The sequence below is a fragment of the Idiotropiscis lumnitzeri genome, chromosome 11, assembly GCF_059441095.1.
Source record: "Idiotropiscis lumnitzeri isolate Australia: NSW breed Sydney's pygmy pipehorse chromosome 11, RoL_Ilum_1.0, whole genome shotgun sequence".
NCBI classification, from domain to species: Eukaryota; Metazoa; Chordata; class Actinopteri; order Syngnathiformes; family Syngnathidae; genus Idiotropiscis; species Idiotropiscis lumnitzeri.
Genome location: NC_142401.1, coordinates 19,771,400 through 19,791,802, shown reverse-complemented (window position 1 = coordinate 19,791,802; position 20,403 = coordinate 19,771,400). Strand labels below are relative to the sequence as shown.

At 45.6% G+C, this 20,403-nt stretch overlaps 1 protein-coding gene across 3 annotated transcripts in view; it reads right to left on the bottom strand.

Annotated features, from left to right (window-relative positions):
- The window catches only part of LOC148327800 (receptor-type tyrosine-protein phosphatase gamma-like), a 456,824-nt gene that overhangs the window by 99,234 nt on the left and 337,187 nt on the right, over positions 1-20,403 (bottom strand). For all 3 annotated transcript variants that reach the window (XM_088308318.1, XM_088308319.1, XM_088308320.1), the window contains one exon: positions 8,794-8,889. In XM_088308318.1, coding sequence (XP_088164444.1) covers positions 8,794-8,889 — 96 coding nt within the window. The remainder of the gene's footprint in view (positions 1-8,793; positions 8,890-20,403) is intronic.

Genomic DNA, 20,403 nt, shown 5'->3' with positions numbered 1-20,403 from the left:
CATCATGATGTGCAATCAGACGTGTCCCACTAAAGAGTTGGATACTCTATACTATTACTATTTGTGTTTCTATTGTACCGTTAATTACTCAACTACAATTGATCGTGCTAAATCCAACCACCGTAACGACATAGAACAGTCAACAGTGTAGTTGTTGACCCAGTTTACCAATACCTGGTCAGCGCCAAGGATGCTACGGCGAAAGAGCAATATCGGTTCTTCTACAATTGTCGACACACAGCTCGCCCACTCCTTGAGCTGCTTCCTAGTCAGAACATCAAAATCAAGATTGATGGGGAGAAAGATTGGAAATTGCCGGATAACGTCATTGGCAAGTCAGCGGAGCCAAGATCCTACTTGATCGAGACGGACAAAGGGGTGATGTCAAATTGCGGAAGGGAATATCTCCAGCAGAGAGGCACAACTGCAACAGCTGGGAGGCGAACAGTTCCCAGTTCCCCAAATGTGGCACTGGGTGGTCCGATGGGGTGATCATTGACCCAACCATTAGCAGTTCCTGGGCAAGGGTCTGCTCCTCAGGCTACAACTCCACTGAGATCCGTGAGGAGGACAGGAAGTGAGACTTCCTCTTAGGTAGCAGGACTGGAGGTCAGTTGGCCACTACATCTATGTTCATATGTACAAAGACATGGTATTATTTATGTTCTTACCGGTTCGAATTTGCTGGAATTAGAAGACAGATTAAAAAACATAAACAATAGATACCAGAGGAACATCTCATGTTGTGTCGATCACTGAAGAATAAAAATGTGTTTTCAAAAGTATAAGTCGCAAGACCAGCAAACCTAAGAAAAAAAGTGTGATTTAGAGTCTGGAAAACGCATTACACCATATGGAAAGCGCTTTGATACAGTTTCAGCTGTTGTGAAATGCGCTATATAAATAAAGTTGTTTTGTATCACTACACTGTATTAAAAACAAGTCTGAAAAATAAAGTACAGAATAATCCCTTATTCAGACAAAGGGCAGTCTACCTTGAAGATGTCGGATGTTATCTAAAGTGAGTAATAGTAAACAAGTGTGAACTTAGTTGTGGAGTTTTAGATTTGTTTGTTGCTAGATGTAAAGCGATAACAATTTATAATTTCCTAGTTCATAGAACCTTCTCCCAAAATTTGGGGATAATTCAGAAGTTTTTCTTACAAAAATAAAATGGGCTTTTAGCTTCTTTTTGGTCAGATGTGTTTTTCAACTTGAAACTGCCATAAATTTCATTTTTGTCCAAACTCTACCGACTTATGAACACTGTTATAAAGGTGACGTAAGCCTGCTTTTCTTTAGGTGTCGTCCTGGGTACCTTTGTGACCTTCTGGATTAGGCGTCGCTGTGCTCTTTAGGTAATTTTTGGGGGGAAGCCACTCCTGGGAAGGTTCACAACTGTTCTCCATTCTTTCTCCTTTGTAGATAATGGCTCTCCTTGTGGTTTAGACATGGCTTTGTAATAACTGATAGATGTCAACTACTTTATCTCTCATCTCTTCTTGAATTTGAAACTTCATTTTATCAGGTTCTATTTAAGTGCCTTTTTGATTGAACAGGTCTGAAGAAGAGGGCGACACGGGAGTAGATTAGACTCATCCCACTCCCACTGAAAAAATAAACCCAACACATTCCGTCTCAGTAAAAAAAAAACAAAAAAAAAAACGCACCCGGTAAAAATGACTACCACTCCCGTACCGCTCACGTTTTGGAGGTCAGCTAGATTAAAACAACAGCAATGTACATGCAGCATGATGGATATATAGTGTGTCTCAAATGTCATTCAGACAGACCGTATTTCACAGCGTATGCTTTGCGTTTTTTGCCAGCATACCATTCCCATGCTCATGGCTCACCAATTCATAATGGAGCAGCATTGCAAAATTTCCACCTGTCAAGAATTATTTCAGTTCTCAAAGGAAGTTTGAGAAGCTTTCTGGCTGTCACACTTCTCCAACACAGAGTGCAATTTACACTATCCAAGGAAGATTTTTGAAACTGCCTCTGTTCTTTACAAACCAGGCAGCAGAAGGCCTGCTTCTACCACTAGTGGTAATAAACACCAAACTTCGAGTGCGGGCATTCATGCAAAGCCAATTTTAACCATATCGTCAAAACGGTAAAGCTTTCTCTCTCTCTCTCTCTCTCTCTCTCTCTCTGCCTCTCTCTCTCACCTAAACTTCCACTGAGTCTGAGTTTTTGTTGAGTTCCAATGCCTCCCTCCTTTCCCTTTGCATGAACACCTGCTATAGAAATTTTGTGTTTTCATCACTGGTGGTAGTATAAGGCCTTCTGTTTGTAACAGACTGTGTTTTGAGAAACTTGCCATTGACAGAGTAAAATGTAATATGTGTTGTAGCAGTGTGATTGCCATTGAGCTTCTCAAACTGGTGGTGAACAACAGTTGGCACAGAAAAAAACCTCTTGCCAGATGACAATTTTGCAATGCTGCTCAAATGTCAAACTGGCAAGCCGTGAACAAGGAAATGATATGCTTGGAAAACCTGCAAAGCCTGAGCTGTCAAATGCTGATAGCTTCATGTCGAAATAGAAAAGAAGGAACTATAAAGTGACTTTTGCGACATCCTGTACAAGACAATAATAGATGTCGAATATATATACACTGCCAATAAATCATGCGTTCCACTAAAATGAATATGTTACTATTTTTATCGGTCCTCTATTCGAGCAGTTTGAACTAATAATTTAAAAAAACATGCACTGTGTCGAATTTGAATAAAAAGAACTGCCAGAACTGACACAAAATCAATCAGCAATGACATAAAATATGCGTTTGGCTTTATTTTCTTCCTATGCATCTGTTTCTATAGGTCTTTCCCTTTTGTCCAAAAATAACGTTTTTTTTTTTTTTTTAAACAGGGTAGCTGTTGGTAGGTGTAAAATAATTTTGTAAAAGGAGAATCAGCTGATGAATATCTCCCCAGATTACATTGCTGCTGGTGGAAGCAAGCAACGTGTGACAAACAGCGCAAGCAGTAATGCAAAAGAGCAAATAAAAAAACGATGATAGCTGTTTACCACTGCGATCGTTTTCAATCAGGGAAAGCAATGTGGTCTCATGCTTGGTCATAAATGTGTGATTCCTGTGCTCAGCCGAGCAGATGGGGCTAATTTCTCCGGTAAGACGTGGTTGTCAGTAACTCTCCACACTGAGGTAAATTGTGACACTGTGAAAATGCACTGATGCACTGAGATATACACAGAGGGCATCTTAAGAATAAATCAGCACACAAGAACCAAGAAGAAACTTTGTAGTAAAGATAAAAATACAGTAAAGAGAGATTAAAATAAAAGTATAGCCGTAAAATGAGATCAAAAGGTATGAAGCATGTTACTCTGCACAAATGCAAGAGAGCACTGAAGTCCAAGAAAGTATCAACAGCTTGTTAATGAACCAAGTAAAAATCTACTCAGGTAAGTAAGTAAGTTTTGTATGGCTACACCTCTATTCATAGAGGTGTGGGTCCGGGAGCGAAACAGAGTTTCGGTTCGGACGCCGGGTTTTTGGATCATTCTTGGTTTCCCCGTATGGGTACTCCGCCACCGCACGACGACAACGTGATGATCCGGCGCGGCGGCCCTGAACTGTTGCCAGCCAGTCACAAGGTAGACATAGACGCCGTCACTGAGTGGGAACCGAACCCACGCTGCCCGCACACAACTCGGGGGAGTGTACCACCACACCATCAGTGACTGTCCTACTCAGGTAATTGATAGCTTTAAATAAACGTCATCACAATTGAGGGTGACAATAACTCCGACAGCAATCACTCAATTAGCTTGAAATGATATTTTAAAGGAGGCATATTATTCTTTTTTTAACATCAAGTATTAGCATTGAAATGTGAAACATCAATTGAACCAGTCCTGCATCACACCATGTAGTCAAGTAAAATTTCTCATGAGAATTGATGAAATGTATCTGTCATGACCCGTGTCTGCCACGTCAGTGTTTTTGTTGTTATTTTCTTCCCTCCTTCCTGCCATGTGCTTTTGTTATTGTTTTCGTCACCTCCCTTCCATGTGCACTTTGTTTTTGTTTTGTCAGCTGAGAGGGGCGTTTCCCTCTCAGCCTTTTCGTTCTCACCAGCCACGCACCTGTTCCCAGTTCATCATCACGCACCTGTTTCTCATCTGCTCCCTTGATCACTGTTTATTTAAACCCCCCAGACCGACACCACATTGTCGGGTCATTGATCATGCTGCCGCATTTCTCCTCTGTGTCTCGCTTGTTGCCGCATTTCATGTACTGCCACGACCACGTTTATTACCTGCCCTGTTGATGCTCTCTAGTTTCCTTATCCTTGTGCCTGTTCAGTCTTGTTTAGTTGCCTTTTGTTGTTTCTTTGTCCACGCCCCGTTGTTTGTCCCTGCTGAGCTCCGGAATAAATCCCCTTTAAGTTTCACCTACCCCTGCTTCCTCGCTTCTTGGGTCCACCTCCTCATCGCCGCAAGGCGAACGTTGACAGAATGACCCGACCTCGAAAGAAGGACCCAGCGAGGGGCTCGCGGCGGCGTCATGGACACCGCCGCACGGACCCCCCCCACCAACCCGCCGATCAGCTCAGCGCCACGTCTGCCACGCTACCCGCTTCCCCAGATTACGAGGACTTGTTCGAAAAGACCGCCTACCTTTTGGACTCCCGCCGCGCTGAGCTGGGCGCACGACTGGCCCAGATAGCGGAGCAGGTGGCCTCGATCGCGGAGAAGGGCGCCGCCGCGGTACCACCCCGGGAGACTATCATGGAGCTGACAGCTCAGATGGTGGAGCTGGAGGTCAAGATGGTGGAGAGCATGAGGCTGGCACAGCTGGCCGACCGACAGCTGGCTGAAAGGCGTCCCGCCTCCACGTCATCTGCAGCAACCCACGTCGCCTCCACGTCCGTAGCAGCAACCCACGTCGCCTCCACGTCAGCTGCAGCAACCCATGCAGCCCCCACGTCAGCTGCACCGACCGTGCAGCCTCCGGTGCCTGCCCCTCACCAGCCTGCCGACCAGCCCCGTACCTCGTCTTCCTTTCACGGTAACGCCCTCGTCTTCCTTCCCGACCTTCCTCCACACTGTACCATTGATTCCGATTACGACGACAATTTTGATCACCAGGCCAATTCACCCACTCACGCTTTAGTTGATAATGATTTAGCAGATGATTCTGAGCACTATGCCCCGCACGTTTTTGTCGACTCGGATCACGAGTACGATGCAGACCACATCTACGCCTTGTTAGACGCTCAGCGCCACCCGGACACAGTTAGTACCAGTCACTTTTTCCCCCCCGAACCATTCCTGACACCTTTTTCGTTTGAGTCTTCCAAGACCACCTCCCAATCCACCTCGCGCACTTCACGTCCCAAATCACGTAGATCACGGCCACGTCGTTCCCCTCGTTCACCATCGGTTTTAGCACCTGCTCACGTTCCCCTGGCACCCCCTAGCTCGCGTTCACCAGCCCCTGTAACCTTGGTCCCGCGTGTTCCCCATTCCCCTGATTCCCTATGGCGGCAGGCTGATAGGGATCAGGGCCCCCGGTTCGGCTGTGCCCGGACTGACTGCTGCATCCGGCCCTCTGTCGCCCCCCCGCCAGCTACTGAGCATGGTCCCGGCTCCTCTCCAGCCGCAGTGTCCCATCCCGGCTCTCTGCCAGCTGCTGAGCCCCGTCTCAGCTCCCCGCTAGCTGCTGAGCCCCGTTCCGGTTCCTCCCCAGCTGCTGAGCCCCTTTTCGGCTCCCCGCTAGCTGCTGAGCCCCGTTCCGGCTCCTCCCCAGCTGCTGAGCTCCTTCCCGGCTCCCCGCCAGCTGCCGAGCCCCTTCCCGGCTCCCCGCCAGCTGCCGAGCCCCTTCCCGGCTCCCCGCCAGCTGCCGAGCCCCGTTCCGGTTCCCCGCCAGCTGCCGCGCCCCGTGCCGGCTCCCCGCCAGCAGATGAGTCCCGTTCCGGCTCCCCGCCAGATGATAAGCCCCGTCCCGGTTCCCCCCGAGCTGCTGGGGCCTGTTCTGGCCTCCCGAGAGCTGCTGACCCCCGCTCCGGCGCCTCGCCAGCGCTTCAAGTTCCTGTTCCGGCGGAGCACGTCCTGCGTCCGCCACAAGTCCCTGTTCCGGCGGAGCATGCCCTGCGTCCGCCACCAGTCCCTGTTCCGGCGGAGCACGCCATGCGTCCGCCACAAGTCCCAGTTCTGGCGGAGCACGTTTGGCGTCCGCCACAAGTCCCTGGTCCGGCGGAGCACGCCCTGCGTCCGCCACCAGTCCCTGTTCCGGCGGAGCACGTCCTGCGTCCGCCACAAGTCCCTGTTCCGGCGGAGCACGTCCTGCGTCCGCCACAAGTCCCTGTTCCGGCGGAGCACGTCCTGCGTCCGCCACAAGTCCCTGTTCCGGCGGAGCACGCCATGCGTCCGCCACAAGTCCCTGTTCCGGCGGAGCAGGCCCCGCGTCCGCCACAAGTCCCAGTTCTGGCGGAGCACGCCTTGCGTCCGTCACAAGTCCCTGTCGCGGCGGAGCACGCCCTGCGTCCGCTACCAGTCCCGGTCCCCGCTGCGCCCGGCCCGCCGCGGCTCCAAGTCCCGTTCTCGGCGGCGTCCGATGAACCGCCGTCGCCTCTCGCCTCTGGCCCTGCGGTGCCAGATGAACCACCGCCACTTCTCGCCTCCGTGTCGGCGGCGTCCGACGATCCACTACCGCTCCAGATTCCTGCCTCAGCGGTGGACGATGACCAGCCGCCGCCTGCCGCCCTTGCCTCGGCGGCATCCGACGAACCGCCACCACTCCACGTTCCTGTCGCGGCGGGGCTTGACAACCAGCCGCCGCTCCACTTTCCTGTCTCGGCGGGGTTCGAGGACCAGCCGCCGCTCCACCTTCCTGTCTCGGCGGGGTTCGAGGACCAGCCGCCGCTCCACCTTCCTGTCTCGGCGGGGTTCGAGGACCAGCCGCCGCGCCACGTTCCGGTCTCGGCGGGGTTCGAGGACCAGCCGCCGCTCCAAGTTCCTGTCCCGCCGGCACTCGACGATCATCCGCCACTCCAAGTCACGTTCTCGTCGGCTTCGGATGAACCGTCACCGCAAGAGGTTCCTGTCCCGCCGGCACTCGACGATCATCCGCCGCTCCAAGCCACGTCCTCTGTGCCCTCCGATGAACCGTCGCCGCTCCAAGTTCCCGTCCCGCCAGCGTTCGACGACGAGCCACAGCTCCACGTTCCTGCTTCGGCGGGGCTCGACGACCTGCCGCCGCTCCACGTTCCTGTCTCGGCGGGGTTCGACGACCAGCCGCCGCTCCACGTTCCTGACTCGGCGGGGCTGGACGACCAGCCGCCGCTCCACGTTCCGGTCTCGGGTGCGCCCGGACGTCCGCCTGAATGTTCACGGGGGGACTTATTGATCGGGCCTCCCGGACGTCCGCCCGAATGGCCCCGTCGGGACTCGCTGGTCTGGCCCCCTGGACATCCGCCAGACCGGCCAAGTTCGCGGGCCTTGGTCCCGCCTCCCGGACGCCCGCCCGAATGGCCCCATCGGGACTCGCTGGTCTGGCCCCCTGGACATCCGCCAGACCGGTCTCGTTCTCGGGCGGTGGTCCCACCTACCGGCCCCCTTCCGCCCACCCTCGTTCTTGGACTTGGTTTCGTTTTGACTGTTTTCGTTTGGGACGTCTGGAATCCGTCCCTTGAGGGGGGGGTACTGTCATGACCCGTGTCTGCCACGTCAGTGTTTTTGTTGTTATTTTCTTCTCTCCTTCCTGCCATGTGCTTTTGTTATTGTTTTCGTCACCTCCCTTCCATGTGCACCTTGTTTTTGTTTTGTCAGCTGAGAGGGGCGTTTCCCTCTCAGCCTTTTCGTTCTCACCAGCCACGCACCTGTTCCCAGTTCATCATCACGCACCTGTTTCTCATCTGCTCCCTTGATCACTGTTTATTTAAACCCCCCAGACCGACACCACATTGTCGGGTCATTGATCATGCTGCTGCATTTCTCCTCTGTGTCTCGCTTGTTGCCGCATTTCATGTACTGCCACGACCACGTTTATTACCTGCCCTGTTGATGCTCTCTAGTTTCCTTATCCTTGTACCCGTTCAGTCTTGTTTAGTTGCCTTTTGTTGTTTCTTTGCCCACGCCCCGTTGTTTGTCCCTGCTGAGCTCCGGAATAAATCCCCTTTAAGTTTCACCTACCCCTGCTTCCTCGCTTCTTGGGTCCACCTCCTCATCGCCGCAAGGCGAACGTTGACAGAATCATAGCAGCAAGATAGCTCTCGTCAGCATTCACAAAGTAATATGTGAAAGAAAACCATTTGTCAAAATAGGGTATTGTGTAGCATTTCATCAGGGAAAAAATAATCACTGTATTTTTCACATTAAGAAGGAAGTTAAATCATAAGAGCAAGCACAAGCAGCCCATCGGAACGCTTTACAAAAAAGCCAAGCCAACACCGTCTTATTCGCCTCTATATTTCTTTTACACTGTATTATTAAAATTCTATGGTGAACAACTCAGACCAAGTGGAAAATATGTCATTATGTGAAATATTCACCTTTTCGCCTCTTCACGAAATGACTGCATAAGACACACTAGCACATAAATATCAACTCAATGGGATGCTGTTCTTTGATGTCAAACAAGAATGTTGTAATAACTCTCCCCTTGAAATTGAGTCAACAAGGCTCACAGCATCTCCATTTTTAAGTAGAGATAATCAAGACAGAACTGTGTTGGCATGTGTGTATTTGTTAGTTTTCACAGTCAGACACACATTTACCATGTGGAATAATAATCATGAAAAAAAAAATAGCACCTACCTGAAGGAAAACTGCCATGGCTGCGATGATTCTCTTCTCTCGAAGTGCTGTACTGAGGCTGTCAAAGTCATCTGAGTTGTACATGTAGATTTGCATCTGTCATAGAGAAAAAAAAACGCGTTATTTTATATTACTGCAGACAAAAACTAAAAGTCTCTTTGGCATGCCAAAAAAACAGAACAGCCAACCATTTTTGGATTGCTCAAGCGCTAAATTTCTTACCACTACTAAAATACCACAGGTGATAGTAGTTAGCATAATCCAGCCCACCATTATCTGTACCGCTTCTCCTCACGCGGCGGGTGCTGGAGCCTATCCCAGCTATCTTCGGGCAGGAGGCGGGGGACACCCTGAACTGGTTGCCAGCCAATCGCAGGGCACACGTAAACAAACAACCATCAGTGCTCACAATTATACCTAAGGGTAATTTTAGAGTGTCCTATCAACCTGACATGCATGGTTTTGGAATGTGGGAGGAAACCAGAGTACCCGGAGGAAACCCACGTGTGCATGGGGAGAAAATGCAAACTCCACACAGGAAGGCCGGAGCCGTAATCGAACCTATTCTTTAACATTTTTGCAAAAAATGGAAACATTACTAAACCATATTAGTGGTTTATAATATTTCATCAAATATGTACAGCGTAATGATCAAGTTAAGCAGGTTATAATATAATATCTTGGGTTTCTGCAAGGGACCTTTCCACATGTGAACAACTGTGGTGCTTTTTATGGCAGCTTTTGTTGTTCATGCTGCTCGAGTCCAGGTGATAACAAAGAATGGAATGAAAAGTGGTGCAAAATAATTATTTCTTCGTTCTGAATATTTCTTCACAAATTGTTTAGTATGGCTGTGTCATGAAGTGAGGGTACAGGTAAATATATATATATATATATATATATATATATATATATATATATATATATATTAGAGGTGTCAGGAAAACGAGTTTTTAATGTGATTAATCCAACCCCCTCTTAACGCCGCAATTAAGACTCATTTTGGCCTAATAAACTACGTAGTCCTATGACGAAGGGCTGACGCAGGAAAAACTCCAACACCTTACCAGATCTTGCGAGACTGGAAAAAAAACATCAAGCACGTGAAATTTAGGACACGCCTGCATGGGCTTGCTGTGCAAAGTTTTCGCCAGATTATAGAACTAAAAGCATCATGGCGAGTGGTAAAAATGATGCAAATTAAATTCTGAACGGCAAGTTTTTTTTAAAAAGTTACCTAATGGTGTCATTGATGAGAGCAAAGTCGTCTGTGTGTATTGCCACCGTGAACTGAACTACCAACGCATCACGTCCAGTTTAAAATACCATTTGATGGCCAAGCACACCGCTGATGCCAATTCTCCAACCCCTTGTCAAACCCAGGCATCCATGGACAGAAACCGGTAGATGGCTCAACTAAAAAGAGACTCGCCGAAGCCATAGCGAAGTGGGTGGCCACTGCGTGTTAACATCGTGGAGGACAAATGTCTGGCTGAAATACTTCGCATTGCGTCCAACGACTTCACTTAAAAATTGTCCTCAGATACACCATTGCAACCCGCATTCAAGACTTGAAGTAAGCAGAGACGGCGGAAGCAATCGTGCTCACCGGTGATTACTGGACTTCTCTCAGTAACCATGACTACCTCGGTATGACTGCCCATTATTTTGACCCATTTCATTTGCACTTTGTTGGCATTTTATATTTCTTATATGACTCCAATTTGATCCCTTAGAAAGGCAGTTGAGATGTTGTTTTGTGTGACTTTGTTTGTGTGAGTCAAATCCAATGCTTTATTTTTTCAATTAAAAAAAAAAAGTATTTGCATAAAAACAAAAAAATATTCGCATACATTAAAGGTATTACAATTCAATAAAATATTGGACCAAAAAATAAAGGGATTTTTTTTACAATGAATAAAATGTGTGATTAACTATGAGTTAACTATGAAAAAATGTGATTAATTATGATTAAATATTTTAATCGCTTGATAGCACTAATGCTATGTTTTTATAAATATATATGTATATATATATATATATATATAAGAGCATATATATAGAGTACACATATATACATATATATATGTATATATATATATGTGTGCGTATATAGCGTGTGTGTGTGTGCATGTGTGTGTGTGTGTAGTAAACAGCAGAATGGTTCTAAGATAAGTACCATGGGAACTGACTCTGTAATCCTCACAGCCCAGAGTTGTTACTGAGACATGCACATTATGCATGACCTTTTTCCCTCTACTGTTTGAATTTCCGCAGTGCAGCACAGAGACTTGCTGAATTCAAATCTTTTTAACAGCTGGAGGCAGGGCGTTTATGTGAGGAAGTAATGACTCATGTTTAAATAGATTTGAACGTGATGAAATGCCTAACAAAAACAAGATTCTATTTTCTGATTAAAAAACAAAGCGAGAGGAACTATAAAATGGAGAAATATGATTGGTTTTGAGGTATGGCTGTCCAGTATACAGAGATGATTGTAGTTTTTGAAAGAACTATATTTTCGGAATGTTCCTCACTTTAACTTAACATGCCCTGAAAGGAGCACTCACAATTATAAACTTTCCAACTGTCAGTTTTTTGGGAACCTGTTACAGCCTTCAAATTCAAAATAAATGAATATTTTTAAAAACACAAACAAATGATAAATACATTGTAATTTGTAGTGTATGAAATTGAAAATAGCTAGCTTGAAAAGACTGCAAATAATTGTATTCAGGTTTCATTTACATTTTTACCACATCCCATTGGAATTGGGGTTTGTATTTAATAATAATAACAAGTGATTAAGGTCAAACATATTTAATAAGTTGAGATTCCATTTTCTGTACATGTTGGAAAACTCATCAGCAATACAGATGGTAGTATTTCTATGTATCTACAACAATTCCTTTGAAGTAGTTCCCTCTTTGTGATACCATATTTTCAACCATGAGGAACACTTACAAGTCTTCAATTTTCTCAGTGGCCGACTGGTCAGCACAATGGTGCAGAGGTCGTCTTATCAATTCCGGCTCCGGCCTTCCTGTGTTGAGTTTGTAAATTCTCCCCGTGCCTGTGTGGGTCTCGTCTGGTACTTTGATTTCCTCCCACATTCCAAAGACATGCATGATAGGTTGATTGAGCACTCAAAATTGCCTCTCGGTACGTTGTTCGACTATGTGTCCCCTGCGATTAGCTGGCAACCAGTTCAGGGTGTCCCCCGCCTCCTGCCCAAAGATGGCTTGGATAGGCTCCAGCTTCCCCCACGACCCTTATGAGGACAAGCGGTACAGATAATGGATGGATGGCTGGGTTATACTATGCACGGGTTGGTGTTGTGTTGGTTGTCTCGGCGTGGATACGGCCAACAATAACCATATTTGTTAATAAAGAGTTTGTTGCTAGATCGCTGCTTGGACAGATTACTCAAACACAAGGATAGGATGCAAATAACACCCAGAAAGGCTGGTTCGAACCCAAACATCAGAACAGAACTGTGATGTCGCAACCATGACACCTCTGCGCTGCCCATAACACTTGGTTTGAAAATATTCAATGTTTCAACGGGAGAATCCAAAGCATCGCTAGATCGCTGCTTGGACAGATTACTTCTGCAACGTTACAATATGCTTCAGTTGTGTCCAGGCGATTGCACATCTACAGGCTTCTATATAAGCCTTCACTTTATCTTTTGTGTAAAGACTTGGTTTCTACTATTATGTAAGTGTAAATTTATAGTCATGGACAGCATGCATACTTACATGTTCACTCAAATTACCGTTTTTCACGTCTATTCCTATGTAAGCAATGCTCATCAGTATTGTTTATAAGTTCACTTCCGTTTTCAAACAAGCGTGCTAGTTGTTTTTGCCTTAAAATGTTGTATTTGCTGTAATCACATTGTAATTTCTTTCTACAGTTCTCTTGTACAGACAAATAATTTTGTGTGAGAGACTCAAGTATTTATTTTTAGCTTCGGTCTTCACTTAATTGGTTTCCCTTTAGAAATACTTATCACTAAAAACTTATCACTAAAGTGCCAAAAATCCTTTAATCGATTCACAGGCTGAAGTAAATGATTCATACTTCTTCATTTCATTTATTTAACACACTTGCAGTCATCCATCATCTATACCGCTTCTCCTCACTAGGGTCGCAGGGGGTGCTGGAGCCTATCCCAGCAATCTTCGGGCAGTAGGCGGGGACACCCTGAATTGGTTGCCAGCCAATTGCAGGGCACACAAAGACGAACAACCATCCGCGCTCACACTCATACCTAGGGGCAATTTAGAGTATTAAATCGGCCTACAATGCATGTTTTTGGAATGTGGGGGGAAACCGGAGTACCCGGAGGAACACCACACAAGCACGGGGAGAACATGCAAACTCCACACAGGATGGCCGGAGCCGGGATCGAACCCACGCCCGATGCCGTCTCTCACTGTGAGGCCATCGTGCTAACCAGTCGGCCACCGTGCCGCCCCACTTGTAGTCAAAATAATGTAAAATAATTAATATTTTAATGTTTGCATTAAATAGTAGATGGTCAATACTGTTGTGAAATGGACTTGGATGGGTGAGTTCTAGACACACTTATATGAAACCCACACAAACTCAGTTGATGGTCAAACACTCCTCGAGCACTGTTTGTTGTCATGGAGATGTGGAGGTATGACACACAACAATTCTATGCACACAGTGTGAGAAATACATTATTGACAGTGGTGTGCATAAAATGCATATTTGCTCAGCATGCACAATAACATTCCTTTCTCCCATGCCACAAGTAATTTTGGTCATGCCAATAGCAACACTGTCAATACACAATTTGTATCTTGTTTCTTTTGCTAGATAATCCAAACACAAAAAACTTGGCAGATTTTTTTTAATCTATTTGCAGAGTAAACAGTTGTCAAGAAACCTTATGTAGACTCAGTGGTAAATCTATAGCAGCCTGAGATCGTTCAGCTGGAACAACAGATCCTTCTATGTTGACCAGGATTGATTATTGTGAGAGAGGAAAGTTACGCTTTGCAAATGAGCGAGTGGACTGCATCAGCTCAACAATTAGAAGATTCTGAAGCAAGTAATTTGCTCTAATAATGTGACTTTTGTTTCATAACAGAAAGGGACACTCATGATATTAAATAAACAGTAGATAGCATTGTATTCGGTGGATGACATTGTTCCAAAATTCAAACATTTTATATGATACATCTACTGCCAAATTGAATTCATTATGTGTAAGAAGTGAACATTACTCCCAGGCGTCTGGTAGTGGACCCAAGATTAAAGGAGATACAGACCAGGTTTCCAACTCTTTTGGGGGGATTCTCAGGTGTTTCTAGGCCAGCCGGGAGGCAAAGTGTCTCCTGTTTTTTGGGGGTCATCTTCCTGGCCTCTTCCCAGAGCAATGCACACAGAACACCTCACCAGGGAGGCGTCCAGGAGGCATCCTGACCAGATGCCCATGCCACCGCATTTGCCTCCTCTTGCAGAGGAACAGTGGCTCAACTCTGAGCCCCTCCTGGATGAACAAACTCCATATCTCTAAGGAAGAGAGAGCCTGGATACCCTCCAGAGGAAACTCACAGGGCGTTTGTGCCTCATGCAACTAGTGGAAAGTGCAGTCTAACTGTGCGCTTGGGTGAAGTTTTCCGAGACTTTCGGAAGGTAGAAGAGTGAGTCTGCGCGATTATGCGATATTGTGGGATGAAAAACAGCTGAATGCCGGCCAATCTAAATGGTTCCCCTCATTTCCTTTAAATTTAGCACTGAGTGCATGGGCGCCTGTCTACCAGGATAGGGCCCATTATGTCTGCTTGTATCCGCAGTCTTAGTGCAGAAAAATTTTGGTTTCAAAATAACTATTTTTGTTGCCCAATTTTTTTTTGCACTCATTTTTCTCCACACTAAGTTAAACAAAAATGATTGAGGGGTGGATTTGGTGTAGTTTGGTGCATGTGACAGAGTGACTGCATGAGGGGGAGAGAGAGAGTTTGTTCTCGAGCTGACTGTATATCACCAGCAAAATTGGAAGCAAGCAGACGGAGAATAGAAAAACTGTATGTGAAGGACTTATCACAGAATGTCAAGAGTGAATACATAACTAGCTACCCAATGAGGATTTTCCTTTAGCACCAGTTCCGATAACAACAAGCTGTCTGATTTTAAGCAAACAAACATTATCTGTAACAGTCTAAAACAAGTAACCTGATAATAATTCATTCAATTAATTGATTTCTACAATGATTCAGAGGGTTTATATTTATGAAAAATAACACGACACCACACACACCAGTGGATCTCAGAATCCGTCTGCCTGCGCCTCATATCCACCAAAAGCATGTTACACCACCTACGCTACAACTTGCTGCTTTTAGGTAGTCTTAAATCTAGTCTACTATTCCCAATAGAACACACTTATTGAGGTGTTACGTGGACTACCTAATTTACAAACACGCTAAACTATAGTGATGGCAAATGAAGCTTCGATTTGCTTCATAAACCAGTTGTTCTATTTTTTGACTCATCTAGATGGCACTGTTGTCTTAAATAAAGGGGTTTAAGAAATAGCAAGTGAGTGTACTTTTAACCCAATGGTGAACAGAGACTGCCATCTAGAGGAGTAAAAAAATATAACAACTGATTTATGAAACAAAGCTGAAGCTTCATTTTACCATCACTACTAAACTAGACTTGCCCTGGCACAAAAATAAATATGTGCCTATTTTAACGCTGAGTGCATGGGCGCCTGTCTACAAGGATAGGGCCCATCATGTCTGCTTGTCTTTTTGTTTTAGTCACGACACTGTGGAACACCTTCTCCAAGTCCACAAAACATATGAAGAACGGTTGAGTGAAATCCCATGCACCCTCGAGGACCCTGCTGAGGGTATAGAGCTGGTCCACGGTTCCACTGGCAAGACAAAAACAAGCTGGTCCTCCTGAATCTTGACATTTGACTTTTTATTTGGCCCCTCCTCTCTAGACCCATCAATAGACCTGGGAGGCTGAGGAGTGTGAGTCCATAATAGATGGAACACACACTACCACTCACCCTAGCCCCATTTCTTGAATATAAAATGTTCAGTGTGCACAGGCGGTTTTACAGGTTGGCAAGAGGTGGCATCTGCCACCTATACAAAATGCTTGGCCAACCCACTTGCCACCACACAATGGCAATGAATCTATCAATATCAAATTCACGTATTTGTATTATAAATGTTTCTTATATTGTCTCCAAAGTGTGTATAAAAAGTGTGTTTAGATTAAAAAATGGTTGCATCCTGTGCGCCACCAACAGAGCTAATCCTCTGACTAAATCCCGCTTACAATTGTTTACGCAACCATCTTGACAGAATAGTAGCAGTGGCAGGCAATGGGTTGACAATGGAGAGCAGTGATAAAACTAGCGTTCATCAGTAAACATTCCATCCATCCATTATCTAAATCTCAGCTGCCTTTGGGCAGTAGGTGGGGAACACTCTGAACTGGTTACCAGCCAATCGCCGGGTACACAAAGACCAACAACCATCCACTCTCACACTCACACCTAGGGACAATTGAGAGTGTCTAATCAACCTGCCATGCATGTTTTTGGAATGTGGGAGAAAACCGGAGTGCCCGGAGCAAACCCATGCAGGCACGAGGCCACATGCAAACTCCACACAGGAAGGCCGGAGACGGTACCGAACCCTTCACCTCTGGACTGTGACGCCATCACGCCAACCAGTCGTCCACCGTGCCACCCTCAGTCAACATTCTGTTGAAGTGAATTCAAATCTCACTTTGGTGAATAGGACATAAGATACAAGTACAAGCTGGACAGGTTGGTATTTACAAATTACGATGAAGTGCCAGGATAATTTTTTTACAACTTTCGCAATGGCAGCGGGCGGTGGTGGCTAGTGATGGAAAATAAAGTTTCAAATTTGAAAGAAAGAAAGAAATGGCAAGTGAGTGAACTTTCAACCCAATGGTGAACAGAGAGTGCCATCTATTGGATTAAAAAAAAAAAAAAAGTGATTCATCAAGTTATCTGAAGCTTCATTTTCCCATCACTAGTGCTGGCGCACTCGCGGCCCAGGAGAGCAGATGAGAGTACAGGTTTTGAGACTGTGTTTTCTGTGTGTGTGTTTGCGTGGGTGTGTGTATGTTTTGACAAACCCTGCCCTCCCAATTTAACCTACTGGTACCCCTGTACCAGTGCTGGGTACCCCTGTACCAGTGCTGCAGTAAGACGTTAGCATCTGAGACACTTTTGTATATTGGCTTTTAGAACATTTGGAGTACTGTATGTGTCATCAACAATACTTCTTACCCTGTACAGCAGGCAACACCAAATGGCGCCGCGGGATGGTTCGGACCGGACCCATGACCAATCTATGATTATTTTTTTTCAGGGCGCATTCGCAAATGTTGGCGCTGCAATTCTAGTTAATACGGAAAAGGCGTCACTGATTTGAGCCAATCAAATCTTTTGTTTACGATCCACTGCCAATTGCGCAGCACACTGGAAGAGAGTGCTGCTGACAGTATGCCTTGCTAAAAAGTTAGCATGCGTGTCTTTTTAAATGGATGGACGGAGAAATTTAGTTTCGTTCTGGCTGCAGCCGATTCAAAACCAGTGTGCATCATATGCTCCGAAACCGTCGCAACATTTCAAAGCGCCACTACAAAACAAAGCACCGCCCTTTTTTGCAAAGTTATCCGCTGAAGTTTGAGGTGAACGCACGCAAAAATATCGAACTTCGAGTGCAGTATAACAGATGTTTACATTTTCGTTTACAGCCCAGCGGCATGCAAATGCATGTTCACTAAAAGTATCATGGATTTTGGGGAAACATAAAAAAACATTCAGTGATGGGGAAGTTGTGAAGCAGTGCTTAAATACTGTTATAAATACATTATTTAAAGGATAACACAAAGGCCAGATGTGTGAAATAATCAACCAAATCCCAATGGCCCTGATTCCGTTCCAACCCAGATTTAAGTCACTGGCAGGGCAGTTACAAACTCATTTTTCTCATTGAGGACAGCCATTTTTATTGGTCGTCTACTCAACGTGTTGACCTGTTGTACTTGGATAATTAGGCTTTCCATTTTTTTTAGGCTGATAACTCTTTGATTTAAGAAAAAAAAGGTAAAGCATGTTTACTCAATGCTTAGGACTTGATATATTTCTGCAGGAGATATTTTACTGTTTTTTCTGGAAGTGGCAAACTTAAGTTCCTGGAGCCACATTTTCTTGAATGTGAAATAAACGCCTTATATTTGTTTGACTGGCAAAGGTGTTTAATGGGAACATTGCTAAATATTTAGTATATAAGTGTGCTCTGTTGAAAATGACTAAATATTGAAACTATATAAAAATGTGAACATAGGCTAGACATTAAGGGAAGTTGGACTTTGGTTCAGACCTTTTAATTGGAAGAAATTTGGGTCGTGGACCTCTGTGACTTTTAATTGAATACCTCTGCTGTACAGGGTCGTGAGGGGGATGCTGGAACCAATCTCAGTTGACTTCAGGCGATAGAGTAATACACCCTGAACTGGTCGCCAGCCAGTCGCAGGACACACACAGACAACGTCCCTGACTGGGAACCAAGCCTGCGATGCCCACACACAAGTCAGTTAATAGACTATATGAATGCCCATTCTGCATGCCTTTTCTCTTATTGATTATAGCTCTATTACATGATATCACACCACACAATACAAATACCATACATAGAAATATGAAGTGTCGAAGCCAGCATTAACAGCCAGCTTCTACAAATCAAGTTGACACACTGACAAAAGGACTTGTGCTATTGCTTGCTCTGAATAAACAAAAACCAAATCAAAATTCAACACTACTCTGCTACACTGCTCATTAATCCAGCTGCAGTTAGTCATTCATCATCTGCTGTAAGAATATGGATTTTATGGATTTGCCACCAAGGTTATTTTGGTTTTTCAAGCACAGTTTATGTAATTTTTGGTCAGGAAACTGAAATTAGTTTCTAAATTCAGTGCTGATGTAATTTTTGCACGCAAACTGTGCGTGTTCTTTGACAAGCAAGCTGCTGCGTCACCCATACATCCAACGTGTGGACGTCGTCGTGATCCGTTTCACGTTTCCTCGGCTGCGGAAATGCAAGTATGCAGGGACATTTTATGTATACGTCTTTATTACTTTTTTTTGTGCCAATATTAACGTCATTGAAGTGTCCCTTTAAGATGAATATTATTAGTGGCAATATTTGTACATGTATAACTTTCTTCAAGGGGTCGTTGCTCCAATGTAAACTTAATATTTGACAATGTCAAGAAGACAGCAGGAGGCTTTACTTAATATTTAAATACATTACCATATGGCATTTAACCTCTGCAAAGTACTAAGCCAATACAGTCCAGTTGAGGAGCATTGGTATTTTGTTTAAAAATAAAATTTAAAAATGAAAAACTTGTTCAGAACGTCAATCTTTCTTCCAGGCCTTCTGAATCCAGCCATGCTCTCTTTTTTTACTTTGTATTTTTGTAGATAAAGATTCTCTGTTTTTCTACTTCCGTTCTCTGTCTGTTTCTGGGTACAAATTCTGCTCACTTGAGAGTTCTTTCTGACCGGTCAGGGACCCTGTACACTCCGACACGATTACCCAAGCAGTTCATGCTCAGGGAGCACTGCAGACATGCGCTCAGATTATGGAATATATTCAGAACCTTTCCAACACCATCAACAGCGTGGATGTCCAGCCAATCACCTGCACTTTGCTGCAGATGTCACCGCATGCTCCAAAGCATCCCTCCACCTTGAATCAGGGAGTGATCATCTTTTCACCAATAACCCAACATGTGTGGGTTAGTGCTTCACACTATTACATGATCTATTAATGACACAGCAACAGGAGGGTTTCAGTATATTGCTCACTTTAACATGGTCACACTGGCAGGGGATCAAACCCCCAACCTGCTCTTCCACTGAGCTGTGGCTCCCCAGCTTGTGAACAATTTCTGCTGAACTGTTCCTTTGTCTTCGAGCAGCATCCTAGCGTGTATTCAGACGATTGCACTAAGTTGGCCTATGTTAACAACTGCTTCAGGGGAAGAGTAGTGAACCAATTCCTTTTCCCAGTCAAAGTCAGAAGGGTTTGAATTGTTTACCCCTTTTTCTGCGGAGATGAGTCTTCCAGCATCCCTTCATTAATAAGTCATCAGGCATAGGACTAATGGCATTACTGGTAGCGTTCCTGTTCCAGCGGCGTGCATCTTGCGTCTGTCACCCGGTCATCCTGGTACGGGTGCCGCATGACATGCGACTGCCACCCGTTTCTGTTCCGGCGGTGCACAATCTGTGACCGCCACTACGCCCTGTTCTGCCCAATCCTGCCTTGGCGGTGCAAGCCGTCATGCTGCCCCCCAAATCTTTCCTATTATAGCAGTGCAGGTCCTGCGGCCCCCTCTACTTCCTGTTCCGGCGGGGCACGCCCTGTGGACGCCACCAGTTCCTGTTCTGCCCAACCCTGCTCAAGGAGCGCAAGCCCTAGGGCTGCCCTCCCGTCAAGTGTTGTCTCCCAAATGGTGATTCAAAGACGAGTGTACTCAATGATCAGGACGCCCGCTGGA